The sequence below is a fragment of the Heterodontus francisci genome, chromosome 6 (genome assembly GCF_036365525.1).
Source record: "Heterodontus francisci isolate sHetFra1 chromosome 6, sHetFra1.hap1, whole genome shotgun sequence".
NCBI classification, from domain to species: Eukaryota; Metazoa; Chordata; class Chondrichthyes; order Heterodontiformes; family Heterodontidae; genus Heterodontus; species Heterodontus francisci.
This window is the reverse complement of record NC_090376.1, coordinates 48,464,502-48,483,916: the sequence shown is the minus strand read 5'-3', so window position 1 is coordinate 48,483,916 and position 19,415 is coordinate 48,464,502. Positions and strand designations below refer to the sequence as shown.

The following is a 19,415-nucleotide window of genomic DNA, read 5'->3' as shown; positions in this document are numbered from 1 at the left end:
AGAGGACTGGAGGATTACAAATATTAAGCCCTGCTCAAAAAAGGAGACAGGGATAAACCTGGCAATTACAGGCCAGTCAGCCTAATGTCAGTCATGGGAAACCTTTAGAAACAATAATCTGGGACAAGGTAATTTGAAAAAGTAGGGGCTAATAAATGAGTCAGTGCAGATTTGTCAAAAACAAATCATGTTTGACTAACTTGATTGAGCTCTTTGATGAAATCACAGAGATGGTTGATGAGGGTAATGTGGTTGATGTATGACTAAGTACCATATAACAAGACTTGTTAGCAAAACTAAAACCAACGGGATTGAAAGGACAGTGGCAGCATAGATACAAAATTAACTAAGAGATAGAAAGCGGAGACTAGTGGTGAACAGACGTTTCTCAGACTGGAGGGAAGTATACAGTGGTGTTCCCCAGGAATCAGTATTAGGACCACTCCACTTTTTGAGCTATATTCATGGCCTATTACTTGGTATATCGGGCACAATTTCAAAGCATACCGATGGTACAAAACTCAGAAATGTAGTAAACAATGAGGAGTACAGTAACAGACTTCAGGAGGACATAGACAGACTGGGGGGGGCGGGGGTACATGGCAGATATGTGGTGATGAAATGATACATTTTGGAAGGAAGGAGGAGGAGGAGAGGTAATATGAACTACAATTTTAAAAGGGGTGCAGGAACAGAGAGACCTGGGAGAGTATGCACACAAAACTTTGAAGGTGGCAGGACAAGTTCAGAAAGCTGGTTAAAAAATATAGGATCCTTAGCTTTATTAATCGAGGCTGTCATGCAGGCCTCCACCTGCCAAGAATGAGGCATATGGACAATAAATTTCAAATTGTTGCTGGGAAGAAGAGGAGGCTTATTACAAGGACTACCAGACATTGGCTGGAAAAAACCACATTTACAGACCAACAGACATTGAAGGCAGGGAAGCACATTCCATTCTCTGCTAAGATGATACTATACACAGAGCCAAGACATGGTCAGACCAGTTAGTCACATGACTAACCTGCTTGGCAACCTGGGGGCTCCTGAACTGTACAGTTTGAACTGTGAGTCTGTGGAAAGCTGTTTGCTCCTGCATTGAAAAGACCTCTCCTGGCTGGCTCACCACAGCCTCTCCTGTCTGCTCTCAGCTCTTTCTCATGAAACTCCAAAATCCACTGAGGACACATGAACCCCAAGAGAGAAATGTCTTCTTTTAAGAAGAATACTTGGCCCCAACGAAAAGCAAGATCTACCTACAATCAAGGACTCAACAAGCTCAAAGCACAGTAACAAAAAACCCACTTCAGAGATTGCCTCAAACTTTTCCACTTTATTTTCTTCTGCTCTTTCTGTCCCTATCTACATGTGTGTATCACGTGTGCATGCTAGCATGGGCACGTTATGTATCCATAGGCGTTACCGAAGTAGAGTTTAAGTTTAATAAATTTCAATCTTTCTTCTTTAAACCTAAGAAAGCTTGTGTGTACTGGTTTCTTTGCCTTATAATTGGAAAGCGGTGAACAAGGATTCACCAAGGCGGAGCTAAAAACATGGTGTGGTTAAAATTAAACCTTGTTACAGTAAGACCAGGTGAAAGCTGAAAGGGAACCAGAGACCTCTTTCTCACCTGGGCATAACAGAGGCAAAGTGTACAAAAGCACGGACGTTATGCTAAACCTTTATAAAACACCAATTAGGCCTCAGCTGCAGTATTGTGTTCAATTACGAAGGATATCAAGGCCTTGGTGAGGGTGCAGGAGAGATTTATGAGAATGGTACTGGGGATTAGGATTACGTGGAGACACAACAGAAGCTGGGATTGTTCTCCTTATAGCAGTAAAGGTTAAGAGGAGATTTGATAGAGGTGTTGAAAATCATGAATAGCTTTGATGAGAGGAAATAAGGAGAAACTGTTTCCAGCAACAAAGGATGCAGATTTGTCTCTGGCAGAAGAACCAGAGGTGACCATTTAAAAACATTTTTATACAGTGAGTTATTGTGATTTGGAATGTACTGCTGGAAACGGTGGTGGAAGCAGTTTTAAAAGTAACATTCAAGGGAATTGGATAAATACTTAAGGGTAAAATATTTACAGGGCTATGGGGAAAGAACAGGGGGCTGGGATGAATTGGATAGCTATACAAAGAGCTGACACAGGTATAATAGACTGAATGGTCTCCTTCTGTGCTATATTATACCATGATTCTATGCATACATCCCCTCTGAGTCACACACCATTGTGACTTGGAAATATATAGCTGTCTCTTCGTCAGTGGGTGAAAATCGTGGACCTTACAGCTCTGTGGGAGTATTTTCACCACACGGACTGCAGAGGTTCAAGAAGGCAGCTCATCACCACCTTCCCAAGGGAAATTAGGGATGGGAAATAAATGCTGGCCTGGCCAGCATCGCCCACATCCCGTGAATGAATAAGTAAATATTTTCACATAATTGGTTCGAAAAAATAATGTATAATCAGCAGTTTGCAATTTTCAGTCACACTTCCGTAAATGTGACTAAAGGTTTATATTAAACTCACTAATCTGGAAGTTAATTTCATTGGCAAATTAATAGCAAATTACCATTTAGTATATGTCTCTTTCTAATGTATTAAACTGAAATGCCTTAAGTTCACATTTCAGAATTATGCCACTCTCTTTTGCCCACTTTTCCCAATTTCAGTTTCAGAAGTTGAAATACGATCACTATCAAAGAACAAAGAACAAAGAAAATTACAGCACAGGAACAGGCCCTTCGGCCCTCCAAGCCTGCGCCGATCCAGATCCTCTATCTAAACATGTCGCCTATTTTCTAAGGGTCTGTATCTCTTTTCTTCATGTATCTGCCCATTCATGTATCTGTCTAGATACATCTTAAAAGACGCCATCGTGCCCGCATCTACCACCTCCACTGGCAACGCGTTCCAGGCACCCACCACCCTCTGCGTAAAGAACTTTCCACGCACATCCCCCCTAAACTTTTCCCCTTTCACTTTGAACTCGTGTCCTCTAGTAATTGAATCCCCCACTCTGGGAAAAAGCCTCTTGCTATCCACCCTGTCTATACCTCTCATGATTTTGTACACCTCAATCAGGTCCCCCCTCAACCTCCGTCTTTCTAATGAAAATAATCCTAATCTACTCAACCTCTCTTCATAGCTAGCGCCCTCCATACCAGGCAACATCCTGGTGAACCTCCTCTGCACCCTCTCCAAAGCATCCACATCCTTTTGGTAATGTGGCGACCAGAACTGCACGCAGTATTCCAAATGTGGCCGAACCAAAGTCCTATACAACTGTAACATGACCTGCCAACTCTTGTACTCAATACCCTGTCCGATGAAGGAAAGCATGCCGTATGCCTTCTTGACCACTCTATTTACCTGCGTTGCCACCTTCAGGGAACAGTGGACCTGAACACCCAAATCTCTCTGGACATCAATTTTCCCCAGGACTTTTCCATTTACTGTATAGTTCACTCTTGAATTGGATCTTCCAAAATGCATCACCTCGCATTTTCTCTGATTGAACTCCATCTGCCATTTCTCTGCCCAACTCTCCAATCTATCTATATTCTGCTGTATTCTCTGACAGTCCCCTTCACTATCTGCTACTCCACCAATCTTAGTGTCGTCTGCAAACTTGCTAATCAGTCCACCTATACTTTCCTCCAAATCATTAATGTATATCACAAACAACAGTGGTCCCAGCACGGATCCCTGTGGAACACCACTGGTCACATGTCTCCATTTTGAGAAACTCCCTTCTACTGCTACTCTCTGTCTCCTGTTGCCCAGCCAGTTCTTTATCCATCTAGCTAGTACACCTTGGACCCCATGCGCCTTCACTTTCTCCATCAGCCTGCCATGGGGAACCTTATCAAACGCCTTACTGAAGTCCACGTATATGACATCGACAGCCCTTCCCTCATCAATCAACTTTGTCACTTCCTCAAAGAATTCTATTAAGTTGGTAAGACATGACCTTCCCTGCACAAAACCATGTTGCCTATCACTGATAAGCCCATTTTCTTCCAAATGGGAATAGATCCTATCCCTCAGTATCTTCTCCAGCAGCTTCCCTACCACTGACGTCAGGCTCACCGGTCTATAATTACCTGGATTTTCCCTGCTACCCTTCTTAAACAAGGGGACAACATTAGCAATTCTCCAGTCCTCCAGGACCTCACCCGTGTTTAAGGATGCTGCAAAGATATCTGTTAAGGCGCCAGCTATTTCCTCTCTCGCTTCCCTCAGTAACCTGGGATAGATCCCATCCGGACCTGGGGACTTGTCCACCTTAATGCCCTTTACAATACCCAACACTTCCTCCCTCCTTATGCCGACTTGACCTAGAGTAATCAAACATCTGTTCCTAACCTCAACATCCGTCATGTCCCTCTCCTCGGTGAATACCGATGCAAAGTACTCGTTTAGAATCTCACCCATTTTCTCTGACTCCAAGCATAACATTCCTCCTTTGTCCTTTAGTGGGCCAATCCTTTCTCTAGTTACCCTCTTTCTCCTTATATATGAATAAAAGGCTTTGGGATTTTCTTTAACCCTGTTTGCTAAAGATATTTCATGACCCCTTTTAGCCCTCTTAATTCCTCGTTTCAGATTGGTCCTACATTCCCGATATTCTTTCAAAGCTTCGTCTTTCATCAGCCGCCTAGACCTTATGTATGCTTCCTTTTTCCTCTAAGCTAGTCTCACAATTTCACCTGTCATCCATGGTTCCCTAATCTTGCCATTTCTATCCCTCATTTTCACAGGAACATGTCTCTCCTGCACGCTAATCAACCTCTCTTTAAAAGCCTCCCATATATCACATGTGGATTTACCTTCAAACAGCTGCTCCCAATCTACATTCCCCAGCTCCTGCCGAATTTTGGTATAGTTGGCCTTCCCCCAATTTAGCACTCTTCCTTTAGGACCACTCTCGTCTTTGTCCATGAGTATTTTAAAGCTTACGGAATTGTGATCACTATTCCCAAAGTAGTCCCCTACTGAAACTTCAAACACCTGGCCGGGCTCATTCCCCAACACCAGGTCCAGTATGGCCCCTTCCCGAGTTGGACTATTTACATACTGCTCCAGAAAACCCTCCTGGATGCTCCTTACAAATTCTTCTCCATCTAGACCTCTAACACTAAGTGAATCCCAGTCAATGTTGGGAAAATTAAAATCTCCTATCACCACCACCCTGTTGCTCCTACATCTTTCCATAATCTGTTTACATATTTGTACCTCTATCTCACGCTCGCTGTTGGGGGGCCTGTAGTACAGCCCCAACATTGTTACCGCACCCTTCCTATTTCTGAGTTCTGTCCATATTGCCTCACTGCTCGAGTCCTCCATAGTGCCCTCCTTCAGCACAGCTGTGATATCCTCTTTGACCAGTAATGCAACTCCTCCACCCCTTTTACCTCCCTCTCTATCCCGCCTGAAGCATCGATATCCTGGGATATTTAGTTGCCAATCATGCCCTTCCCTCAACCAAGTCTCAGTAATAGCAATAGCATCATACTCCCAGGTACTAATCCAAGCCCTAAGTTCATCTGCCTTACCTACTACACTTCTTGCATTAAAACAAATGCACCTCAGACCACCAGTCCCTTTACATTCATCATCTGCTCCCTGCCTGCTCTTCCCCTTAGTCACACTGACTTCATTATCTAGTTCCTTACAGGCTTTTGTTACTACCTCCTTACTGTCAACTGACCTCAATTGGTTCCCATCCCCCTGCCACATTAGTTTAAACCCTCCCCAACTGCGTTAGCAAAAGCACCCCCAAGGACATTGGTTCCAGTCCAGCCCAGGTGTAGACCGTCCAATTTGTAATAGTCCCACCTCCCCCAGAACCGGTCCCAATGTCCCAAAAATCTGAACCCCTCCTTCCTGCACCATCTCTCAAGCCACGCATTCATCCTGACTATTCTTTCATTTTTACTCTGACTATCACGTGGCACTGGTAGCAATCCTGAGATTACTACCTCTGAGGTCCTACTTTTTAACTTGGCTCCTAACTCCCTAAACTCTGCTTGTAGGACCTCATCCCGTTTTTTACCTATATCATTGGTGCCTATGTGCACAACGACAACTGGCTGTTCACCCTCCCCAATTAATCTGCCACATTTCTGGGCCTCATCACTGTAGGATTCTGTCACAGCAATAAATTTTGTTTTGTGTTGTCACTGCTATTTATATAACATGCCTGCTGTATAAACCAGGGTAAGAATGAACTCAGATTTATGTGGTGCTTTTTACACACGTACAAGTGGTATTTTATGCTTTCTCCTGTGGCGAGTTTGGAGGTGGGAAGCGCCTGCCACCTTCCTGCCTCCACCCTGATTAAGTCCATGGTGGGAAAGCCTTTGGACAGCTTTCCCGACCCACTGCCAATTGAGGCCCTTAAGGGGCATCTTCCCGCTGTCACTGGCATTAACCAGCGAAGATGATGGAAGGTGCTGTCGACAGGTGCTATCAAGCGCCAATTAAACAGCAATAACCTGCTCACTGATGCAGTTTGGATTCTGCCAAGGCCACTCACCTCCTGACCTCATTACAGCCATGGTCCAAACATGGACAAAAGAGCTGAACTCAAGAGGTGAGGTGAGACTGATTGCCCTGAATATCAAGAAAGCATTTGACTGAGTGTGACATCTAGGAGCTCTAGCCAAACTGAAGTCACTGGGAATCAATGGGAAAACTCTCCACTGTTGGAGTCATATCTAGCACAAAGGAAGATGGTTGCGGTTTTTTTTTTTTTTTTTTTAGAGATACAGCACTGAAACAGGCCCTTCGGCCCACCGAGTCTGTGCCGAACATCAACCACCCATTTATACTAATCCTACACTAATCCCATATTCCTACCAAACAACCCCACCTGTCCCTATATTTCCCTACCACCTACCTATACTAGTGACAATTTATAATGGCCAATTTACCTATCAACCTGCAAGTCTTTTGGCTTGTGGGAGGAAACCGGAGCACCCGGAGAAAACCCACGCAGACACAGGGAGAACTTGCAAACTCCACACAGGCAGTACCCGGAATCGAACCCGGGTCCCTGGAGCTGTGAGGCTGCAGTGCTAACCACTGCGCCACTGTGCCAACCATCTCAGACCCAGGACATCGCCACAGGAGTTCCTCAAGGTAGTGTCCTAGGCCCAACCATCCTTAACTGCTGCATCAATGACCTTCCCTCCAACATAAGGTCAGAAGTGGGGATGTTCGCTGATGATTGTATGATGTTCAATACCATTCGCACCTCCTCAGATACTGAAGCAGTCCACGTCCATATGCAGCAAGACCTGGATGACATGCAGACTTGGGCTGATAAATGGCAAGTAACATGCGCGCCACACAAGTGGCGGGCAATGACCATCTCCAATAAGGCAGAATCTAACCGTCTCCCCCTGACATTCAGCTGAATGTCACTTTCACTGAATCCTCCACTGTCAACATCCTGGGGGTTATCATTGATTAGCAACTGAACTGGAGCAACCACATAAATACTGTGGCTACAGGAGCAGGTCAGAGATTGGGAATTCTGTGGCGAGTAACTCACCTCCTGACTCCCCAAAGCCTGTTCAGCATCTACAAAGCACAAGTCAGGAGTGTGAGGAAATACTCTCCACTTGCCAGGATAAGTGCAGCTCCAACAACATGCAGGAAGATCGACACCATCCAGGATAAAGCAGCCAGCTTGATTGTCACCCCATTCACCACCCTAAACATTCACACCCTCCACCACCGACGCACAGTGGCAGCAGTGTGTACCATCTACAAGATCCACTGCAGCGACTCATGCCTCCTTTCAAACTCGCGAACTCTGCCACCTAGAAGAACAAGGGCAGCAGATGCATAGGAACACCACTACCTGCAAGTTTCCCTTCAAGTCACACACCATCCTGACTTGGAAATATATCACCATTCCTTCACTGTCGCTGGATGAAAATCCTGGAACTCCCTCCCTAATAGCCCGTGGGTGTACCCGCACCAGATGGAATGCAGCGGTTGAAGAATGCGGCTCATCACCATCTTCACAAGGGCAATGAGGGATGGGCAACAAATGCTGGCGTTGCCAGCAACGCCCACATCCCATGAAAGAGTAAAATAAGAGTGGCAGGTGGGTATGTTACCACATGGAGAGCACGACATGTAAACCAATGTGGGGTTGTTAGTGGTCTCCGGGAGGTGGCCTCGTTCAAAGGCACTCAGTGCTTCATCAAGGGACCCAGCGTCGGGACATGGGGAGCCCGCTGACAGCAATCCCGCTGCCCTTACTGCCGACACCCCTACACCCTCCTCCCCCATGATCCCCACCCTGCAAAACCCCTCCCACCATCACTAACCTCTGGCCTAGGTCACTGTGATCCTGGGCCTCCGGTGGATATTGTTCTGGCAGCAGCCACCGCCTCCCTGGTGGCGCTGCTGAGCAAAACAGCTGCCGGCTTCTGATTGTCAACAGTTCTCAGTAGGCAGGACTTCCCTCCCCCAGGCTCCCGATCCTGGGAAAGGCCCAAGGGTGGCCTGTTAATTGTCCAATTGGCTTGTAATACGCCAGGCCTTCCCCAAAGGAGGCAATGCAAATCTCTCACCAGCTCTCCAGCTGACGACCGAGACTCCTGTTGCCTCCATAAAGCTCCCCCTGTCGAATGTCTCAAAGTGCTTCACAGCCAACAGATTAGTTTTGAAGTGGAGTCACAATTTTTTGTAAGCAAACATGACAGCCAATTTGTGCACAGCAAGATGCCATAAACAGCAAATTTGATAAATGGCCAATTATTTGTATTGCTTGTGTTTATTGAGATATGTCAGCCAGGACATGGGAGAACTTCCCTGCTCTGCTTTGAAGAGTGCCAAGGGATCACTAACATCCACCTGAAAATACAGATGGAACCTCAGCTTAACATCTCACCTGAAAGACGGCATCTCTGACAATGTGCTTCCACAGTGCTACACTAAAGTGCCAACTTTTATTATATGCTCAAATCCTAGAATAGAAGTTGATTGCATGACCTACTGTCTCAGAAGTGAGATGCTACCACTGAGATAAACAGACATTTGGGAATTAATTTTCACCCTCTTATGAGGATAGGGAGGAAAACAATATAATATTTTAGAAAAATCATTCCATTGTTTAAAACAAAACTGCTCCATTAAGATAGGAATGGGGAAAGAATTCTATGTCCTGAATGTGACTTATCTTTAACTTTTTGACAGCAACTACAATCATCAATAACATTGTGCATTTGTGTAATGTCTTTAACATTAAAATATTCCAAGATGATTCACAAAAGCGCAAGAAAAACAACGTAAAGCCAAAAACAGAAATCCAGAGCAGTGACTAAAAGGTTGGTCAAAGAAAGAAGTTTAGAGTTTTAGGGAGGAGATTCCAAAGAGTGGGATTTATGTGTTTGAAGGTCAATGGTGAGGTAGATGGGGGGGAAGTGCAGGGATGCAGACACAACTGAAGTCAGAAGAACTGAAAGTAGTGCGGACTAATAGGGTTGGAGGAGATCATGGAGGTAGGGATGAACAGAAATACAAAGGGACTTAAATACAAGAATGCCAATTTCAAGGCACTGGTGTATTGGGAGGCAATAAAGGTCAGCAAGGATAGGGCTGATAGGTAAATGTAATATAGGATAGAATAGAATGTGTGCAGCAGAGTTTTGGATGAGGTGAAGTTTATGGTGGATGGAGGAGATAAGGTCACCAGGACAGAATTAGCGTAATCGCATTTAGAGATGACAAATGTATGAATGAGAGTTCCAGTGGCAAATAGGGTGAGGTTGGACAGAGACTGGGGACATTACAAAGATAGAAGTGGGCAGAGTTTTTTTGATTGAGAGGATATCAGGTGAGAAACTCCCAGCTCAGCGTCGAGCAGCATGCCAAGGTTACAAAGAGTCTGGTTTAGCTGAAAACAGTGGCCCAGGGAGGGTGATGGAGTTGGTGGCAAGGGTGTGACAGGAGTGCCAAACAATGACTTTGGTCTTCCCAAAGTTTATGTGGAGCAACTTACAGTTCATTCAATACTGGATATCAGAAGAATAATATGAGAAAAGGAAGGCAGTGAAGGGGTTGGGAGTAACCCCGCACCCCACCCCCACCAAAAAAAAGTCTGTGGTTGTGTCAATTAAATTTTTCACATATTTTCCTTCGGTCAAAGTTTCAAGGGATATGATCAAAGGTGGTTTAATGGAGTTGAGGTACAGATCAGCCTTGATCTGACTGAATGGCAGAATAGGCTTGAGGTGCTAAATGGTCTTCTCCTGTTCCTATATTGCAAAAAGGTTGTGTAGAGCAGATCACCAACAAGTGAGCTCCTCACATCTAAATGAATCATAAAAGTCTGAAAGAGCTGCAACTTGAACCTGCCGATTTTATTTAGCTTTATAAAATAATTAAGGGACTAGATTGTATTGATGTCAACCAATTATTTCAACTGGCTAGGTTAGAGAGAATGAAGGGTGGAGGGGGGGTCACACTTGCAGGTTATGTAAGGGCAGAATTAGGTTGAATGTTGAGCAATTTTTCTTTTTCCAGAGAATAGGTGATCTGTGGAACAAGTTGCCAGTTTGTAACAGTTAATGCTGATACGCTGTTCTGAAGAAGGGTCACTGACCTGAAACATTAATTCTGCTTCTCTCTCCACAGATGCTGCCAGACCTGCTGAGTGTTTCCAGCATTTCTTGTTTTTATTTCAGATTTCCAGCATCCGCAGTATTTTGCTTTTAATTTATGTCCTTCCTGTAATGTGGTGATCAGAACTGTATGCAACACTCCAATTGTGGCCGAACCAGCATTTTATACAGTTCCAGCATTACATCCCTGCTTTTGTATTCTATACCTCGGCCAATAAAGGAAAGCATTCCATATGCCTTCTTCACCACTTTATCTACCTGTCCTGCCACCTTTAGGGACCTGTGGACATGTGCTCCAAGGTCTCTCACTTCTTCTACCCCTCTCAATATCCTCCCATTTATTGTGCTTTCCGTCACTTTATTTGCCATCCCCAAGTGCATTACCTCACACTTCTCTGGATTGAATTCCATTTGCCACTTTTCTGCCCCTCAACCAAACCACTGATATTTTTCTGGAGTCTATGGCTATCCTCTTCACTATCAACTACATGACCAATTTTTGTGTCATCAACAAATTTCCCAATCATGCCTCCCACATTTAAGTCCAAATCATTAATATATACCACAAACAGCAAGGGACCGAACACCGAGCCCTGTGGAACGCCACTGGAAACAGATTTCCATTCACAAAAGCTTCCATCGACTACTACCCTTTGCTTCCCATCACTGAGCCAATTTTGGATCCAACCTGCCACATTCCCTTGTATCCCATGGGCTTTCATTTTACTGACCAGTTTGCCATGCGGGACCTTGTCAAATGCTTTACTAAAATCCATGCAGACCATATCCACTGCACTACCTTCATCAATCCTCCTTGTTACTTCCTCAAAGAATTCAATTAAGTTAGTAAGACATGACCTTCCCTTAACAAATCCATGCTGACTATCCCTGGTGCCTTTCTAAGTGGCTGTTTATCCGTCCCTCAGAATTGATTCTAATAATTGACCCACCACCGAGGTCAGACTGACCGGCCTATAATTATTTGGCCTACCCCTCGCACCCTTTTTAAACAATGGTATAACGTTCGCAGACCTCCAATCCTTTGGCACCTCGCCCATATCCAGTGAGAATTTGATGATCCGCAGCGCATCCGTTATTTCCTCCCTGGCTACCTTTAACAACCTGGGATGCAATCCATCCGGTCCTGGTGATTTATCCACTTTCAAGGATGTCAGACCCTCCAGTACTTCCTCTCTCAGTATGCTAATCGTATCTAGTATTTCACACTCCTCCTCTTTTACTACAATGCATGCATCATTCCTCTCCTTTGTGAAGAAAGAGGCTTTTCTAATTTCCTTTTTTACTTCACCCCTGCACTTTATATACTGCTCCAGGCTTTCTAAAGTATTAATTTTTTTGTGTGTTTTTAAGTTTAATTGAACTAATCACGGTATCAAGGAATCAAAGGAAATGCAAAAAGAAGTCTTTATATTCAGGAGAACAGTCTGTCCAGCCTCTGTCCTTAAACACAGGAGCTAGTGACTTTCCAGAGAGGGAAATAATGTGAAGTAGATCAAAACAAACAAGAGTAGAAACTCTACCTGCAACGTCATGACATTTTCACCTGTGTGCTCAGCAAGTGATTTCCCCCTGAATCTCGGATAAACTTCAACTGCGTGTGGAGGTGTGACTTTAATAAGAATGAATTGTTTTCATTTTTTGAAAGGCTGTGTTTGCTGACAATGCAACCACTAGATGGTGCAGTACTTGCACATGCACAAATGCAGCTTCATGCACTGAAACGTCAATGCCTGCGACATTTTTGGCAGCTGCCAGTAGTAAAGATGGCGCTGCACAATTTATCACAAAAACAAATGAAACCCAAATGCCCACAGTGGCTGCGATCGCCACCTCCATCCCACCCCCAACAGTACTCCGCTCCCTCCTGCCATCGCGCTTCTCTTCACCGCTGCCTCCCACGCCCGTCTGCTCCACACCTCGCCACTTCTCCGCCCTCAGTCACTCGCTCCCTGATTCACTGCACCCCCCAACCTGTGGACCACTTGCTCCCGGCTTCGCTGCTTCCTCCCCTTTGCTCTACCTCTGCTGCCCCCTCCCTTCTGCTTCTGCTCCCTGCTCCATCCTGGTTGCAGCCTCCCTCCCCTACCCTGCCTATCCTGTCACTCTCTTTCCCCCCCACCACTTCCCCTGTGTGGGGAAGAAAGGCGGCAATCATGGGAGGGAGCGGACAGCAGAAGCGGGAGGGAGGTAGCGGGAAGCAGAAGTGCGAGGGAGCAGCAAGCAGAGGCACAGGGGAGGAAAAGGCGAGGCTGGGAGCGAGTGGTCCACAGGTAGGTGGGGCGGATGAAATGGCGAGCGAGCGGCTGAAGGAGGAGAAATGGCGAGACAGGGAGCCAGTGGTTGACAGGTGGTGGGGGTTGGGGGGCGGTGGTTAAGTGGGAAGTGAATGGCCAACAGGTGGGGGCGAGTGAAGCAGGAATCAGGTGGCTGAGGGGGGAGAAGTGGTGAGGCGGGGAGCCAGCAGACGTTGCAGTACGCGCTGCCGTTTTCACGCACATTCATGACTTAATCCTGGCAAGCTGGGTGTAGGCTGCACATGTGCTGCACCATACTGACAGCAAGGGTCCGTTCTGCGCATGTGCAAAGCTGGGAGCGCTCTGATGACATCGGCGCTGGGCTGTGTTGTCAGGAGTCACTTTGTTATTGACAACAGATAACTTAAGATAGAGTGGCAAAGTAATATGGTAGCATTATTCACTCAGTTTGTCACTGTAATATGCATAAGCAGCAGCTAGGCTTGATGATGAAATACCATACAAGTACAAACAGCCAATGGATTACATATATAAAAAGATAGTAATTTACTATTTTGAAAAATTAAAAAGTATAAAATGCATGCAATTAGTTCAAAATCATTAAAGAAAATACATTTCCAATTTGCTGCTACCTCTGGATAGAGTACAAAACTATACATCCAAATTCAAAAGCTTACAGTTTTCAAATAATGAACTTATAGAAGCACTATGTATTGTATGATGCTCATTCTGTCTATCAGTAGTTGTTAAACTGGACAACTCTTCAAATCTGTAATTGTAACTCAGAGAAAATGATTATATAGTGTGTTTTATACAATTTCTTTTATTAGGGAGAAGTGAACAATGTGGGATGCCCAAGCTGTAGCTCACTGTTCACATCAGTCCCCTCATGAGGGAATCTAGAACTAGGGGGCACAGTTTCAAAATAAGGGGATGAGATTAAGCCAGGGATGAGGAGGAATTTCTTCTCTCAGAAGGTTGTTAATCTTTGGAATTCTCTTCCCAGAGAGCAGTAGAGGTTGGATCATTGAATAAATTCAAGGCTGAGCTAGACAGATTTTTGATCTACAAGGGTTATGGTGGGCAGACAGGGAAGTGGAGTTAAGGCCACAAGCAAATTAGCTATGATCTTATTGAATGGTGGAGCAGACTTGAGGGGCCAAATGGCTTACATCTGCTCCTATTTCTTATGTCCCTTTGTAATCTGGCCTACAAAGCTGAGACAACTTAACTTCAATTAGTGCTCACATTTTCTGCTCATTAATCCTCTTTACATTTTGTGGGCTTGAAGCTTTGGAAGGGGCTGTTTTAGCATCATTGGTGAATAAATCCTAAATTAGAACATCTGTTAGCATCCAGTTTGATATATATGGCAAAGTGACCTTGAGACTCCAATGGCCTACAATGACAAAAACCTGGACACTCCTGTAGACAATGTGTGCTGTACAAGAAATCATGCCATATTCAACATCATTACAGTAAACAATGAATATAACTAGAACAACTTGATCCCATATGTGAACAGGCAAGCTAAGTTTAATCTGCAAAAAGTAATAACACAACTCTCTGTCCAGAATGTAAGTTCTCTTGCTTGAAAAAAATAAAATTCAGCCAAATCAAAAACACTCTTCAACCTTTTACAATCCACAAAAATAAGAAACTGGTATTCCAAAAAGTAACACATACTTTAATGAAACTAAAAAAGTTAAATTAGGTTCCAATCAAAATTCAAAATACGTTAATGGTATTGAAATTATGTTTCTAAATCATTATATATACACATATATACACACACACACGTATAAACTCCTCACGTTATTCCATGGATGCTGATGTAATACAAACATCCTGTGGATTTTTTTTTAATTACTCAGAGTCCGATAAGAATGCTTCAAAGTTTAAATCCAGATCTGACACCAAGGCATCAACAAAGTCATCCATTGAAGGTTTCTTCTGAAGCATGTCTGCAAATAAAAGATTATAATTACAGATTTACTCAAACTTTGTTCACAATACTATTAAAATAATCTCTAATATAAATCATTTTCTTTGAAGATCAACTTCAGTTGTACTCTGTACTATTTCTCAAGTGAAATTTCATGCCTGATTAATCACTTTCCTGTTCGCATGAAACGTTTGTCCCTTCTGGAACAGCTTGTATGGTTCTTTTGACATTTCCAAGATCTGGTTATATGGAATAAAGAATGACTACCTGAGTTACTATATTTAAATCTGAAATTAGAATAATGGAACGTATGTAAGATCAGAGAAGATCAAATTCTACTCAAAACGTTCCACCCATAAAATCAAATTCCTGCACAGGTAAGTGACAAAAAATTCTGTACACAATTTGTTCACTCTAAAATTGGACAGTACTTTGAATAGCAAGTATTTTCCCTAGACTTATATTGAAACACAACACTTCTTTAAATCTCATTTTTATTGTTCGCAAGCCCTTTTCAAAAGTGCTAAGGCGGCAACATAAACAAGCCCTGTCCAAATGTGTATCTAGATTGTTTGCACTGCTGGAAGGTCAATATGGTCAGGTCATTCTGATACACTATTGATACCTCATTCCATGCAGTTTGCATTAAGTGAGCCATTCAACCGGAAATATCCATGATAGATTTATCACATACTAAAAAAAGACAAACAGTTTCATTTTGTGCTGTTCATTATCCACTTTATATGAAACATAATAGCAAACAATTAGAAAACATGTCAAATACTTATTATCAGCAGCTAAATCCATCATTGTTTACTTTAAAAGCTTTCAGGGAATTTACATTTATAATATGAAGCCTTGACTTGCCAACATGTTTATAGTCTGTTGATTAATATACTGCCTAATTAAATAAACACTGTAGTACTTGGTGAAACAGAAAACTTGAACTATATTTTCACCCCAATCATTATGGTCAAACCAAAGTCTTCAAACATAAATGGTTAATGGCTTTAAAAAGATGTACGGCTTTAGCTTTCTAAAACTTCAGTTGAAGCATTTGTTACAATGGTAATGGGTCAATTTTAGAAGTATCAACCAGCTCAGAATATTGTGTTAAACTTCAGTTCTGGGAGAGAAAAGAGCAATATATAATTTCTGTTAGAAACTGCTTCTTCAGGAAGATAATGCTCCTCTCTAAGCTAATTTTTTTTTCTATTGATTCCAGGTTTTTGTGCTCACCAATATTATGTATCTCAGTTGCCAATACTTTTCCATTTGAGTGCCTGTAGGAAGAACTAAAGGTTAAATGCATGGAGCTATTCGATCTCCTGGGCGCAGAGAACACAGGAAAATAAGGCACAAAGGAGCACAAGTGCCAGACAATGACCATCTTCAAAAAGGAAGTCTAACCATTTTTCCTTGATATTCTCTGACAATACTATCGTCAAATTCCCCCACCATCAATATCCTGGGGGTCACCTTTGACCAGCAAATTCGGACAACTTAATACAATAAGCTGTATTAAGTATGATTAGGGTTTATCAGTATTTGTAAGGTTTACTAATAGTAGTAAGGTTTATTAGAACTGGCAAGCTTTATTAGCATTGGTAAGCTCGATTACCAGTAGGAAGGTCTACATATCTGTGTAAACAAGAAAAGTATAACTTTTGAACAAGTAAGTAGCTGGTGAGTAATTTTTTTGAGTAAGGTTTATTTTAACTAGTGAACTGTATAGATTTTTAGTAGGATTTATCAGTACCAATAAGGTTTTATTAATAATTCTAAGGTGTTGTAGTATTGGTAAGGTTTTTTTTAAAGAGGTAACAAAGGGTCAACTAATAAATAAAGGAATGGCAGTGGTGCTTCAACCTTGAGAGCGCACCTCCTGTGCTATGTTGGAGCTCCAGGACACTTCCCATATCAAGGAGAACCATTTGTGAAGGAAGTGTTGTCAATTGCAGCAGCTTGAGCTCCGGCTTTTGGAACTTGAGCATCAGCTGGCGATACTACGGTGCATTCATGAGGATGAGAGCTACATGGATAGCACATTTATAGATGTGGTCACCTCACAGCTTAAGAGTATGCAGGGAGAGAGGGAATGAGCGACCACCAGGCAGTCAAAAAGAATCAGGCAGGTAGTGCAGGAGACCCCTGAGTGCATCTCACTCTCCAACAGGTATTCAGTTCTGAATATGGAGGAAAGTGATGTTTTACCTGCAGAGTGCAGCCAGAGCCAAATCCATGGCACCACAGGTGGCTCAGCTGCACAGGGGGGTACAGGGGACTGGAAGAGCCATAGTAATAGTGATTCAATAATCAAAGGAACATATGTGCGTTTCTGTGGCCGCAGACATGAATCCAGGATGCTGTGTTGCGTCCCAGGTGACAGGGTCAAGGATGTCACTGAAGGCTGCAGAGCATCCTGAAGAGGGAGGGTGAACAGCCAGCAGTCGTGGTCCGCATCGGAACCAACGACATAGGCAGAAAGAGGGATGTGGTCTGACAGTCAGAATTCAGGGAGTTAGGCAAGAAATTAGCAAGCAGGATCTCAAAAGTAGTAATCTCCAGATTACTCCCAGTGCCACGCGCAAATGAGTATAGAAATAGAAGGATAAGACAGATGAATGCGTGGCTGGAAAGATGATGCAGGAGGGAAGGCTTTAGATTCCTGGGACAGGCTCTGGGGGAGATGGGACCTGAACAGAGCCGGGACTGAGTTCCTTGCAGGACATTTTGCTGGTGCTGTTGGGGAGGGTTTAAACTAGTTTGGCAGGGGGATGGAGACCTGAGGGTAGAATCAGTTGGGACAAAATCAGAAATGAAAATGGAAGGCAGCAAGTTAATGGATGAATCTGGAAGACAGAGGAAACAAAAGTTAGAAAATTTAAAAAGAGTTTGGCAGTGCTAAAAGGTATCTATTTCAATGCCCGGAGTATAGCAAATAAAGCAGATGAGCTGAGGACACAGATAGACATGTGGCAGTATGACATCATAGCTATTACAGAAACATGGCTTAAGGAGGGACAGGAATGGCAGCTCAATGTTCTTGGTTACAGGGTTTTCAGATGCAATGGGGGGAGGGGAATAAGAAAGGAGAGGGAGTGGCAATTTTGGCCAAGGAGACTATTACAGCTTTGAGGAGGGATGATATGTTGAAAGGTTCATCAAATTAGGCCATATGGATTGAGCTAAGGAACAAAAAAAGGGCAATCACACTGCTGGGAGTGTACTATAGACCCTGAAAGAGTCAGAGGGAGATAGAAGAGCAGATATTTATTTATTTAAAGAAGTGCAAGAACAATAGGGCAGTGATAGAAGGGGATTTTGACTACCCCAATAATTAACTGGGATAGTTTCAGTGTGAAAAGAATTGAGGGAGCAGAATTCTTGAGGTGCATTCAGGAGAACTTTTTTGCCCAGTATATAGCAAGTTCAACAAGAGAGGGCGCAGTTTTAGACTTAGTTTTAGGAAAAGATGATGAGCAGGTGGAAGGGATGGCAGTGGAAGAGCATTTGGGTGGTCATGATCATAATTCAGTCAGTTTTAACATAGTTATGGAAAAGGACAGAGATAGAACAGGAGTTAGAGTTCTCAAATGGGGCAAGGCCAATTTTACTAAACTGAGGAGTGATTTAGCAAAAGTGGACTGGCAACAGCTACTTGAAGGTAAATCAGCATCAGAACAGTGGGAGGAATTCAAAGGGGAGTTTCAAGGGGTTCAGGGTAAACATGATCCCACAAAGAAAAAGGGTGAAGTGACCAAATCTAGAGCCCTATAGATTTCAAGGAGCCCACAAGGTAAGGATAAGGCAGAAAAAGAAAGCTTATGTTCAACAATGAGAACTCAATACTACAGAAAGCTGAGAGGAGTATAGAAAGTGGAGGGGTGAAATCAAAAAGGAAATTAGGAAAACAAAGAGAGGGCATGAAAGAATATTGGCAAGCAAAATCAAAGTGAATCCAAAGATGTTTTATCAATACATTAAGAATAAGGGGATAACTAAGGAGAGAGTAGGGCCATAAAAGACCAAAAAGGTAACCCATGTTAGGTGCAGAAGATGTTGGATTGGTTCTTAATGAATACTTTGCGTCTGTCTTCACAAAAGAGGGGGACGATGCAGATATTGTAGTTAAGGAGGAGGAGTGGAAAGTATCGGATGTGATAAACATAGGGAGAGAGGAAGCATTAATGGGATTAGCATCCTTGAAAGTCGATAAATCACCAGGGCCAGATAAAATGTACCATAAGTGGTTAAAAGAAACAAAAGAGGAAATAGCAGAAGGTCTGACCATCATTTTCCAGTCCTCAGGTGTGGTGCCGGAGGCTTGGAGAACTGCTAACATTGTACCTCTGTTTAAAAAGGCAGCGAAGGATAGACCGAATAATTACAGGCCAGTCAGTCTAACCTCAGTAGTGGCCAAATTATTGGAATCAATTCTGAGGGACAGGATAAACTGTCACTTAGAAAGGGACAGGTTAATTAAGGATAGTCAGCATAGATTTGTTAAGAGAAGATCTTGTTTGACCAACTTG

At 43.4% G+C, this 19,415-nt stretch overlaps 1 protein-coding gene across 1 annotated transcript in view; it reads right to left on the bottom strand.

Moving 5' to 3' along the window:
• Positions 1-13,506: 13,506 nt before the first annotated feature.
• Positions 13,507-19,415, bottom strand: part of LOC137371293 (mitochondrial intermediate peptidase-like) — a 252,397-nt gene continuing 246,488 nt past the window's right edge. The window contains exon 20 of the mRNA XM_068033632.1: positions 13,507-14,899. Coding sequence (XP_067889733.1) covers positions 14,802-14,899 — 98 coding nt within the window. The 3' untranslated portion in view covers positions 13,507-14,801. The remainder of the gene's footprint in view (positions 14,900-19,415) is intronic.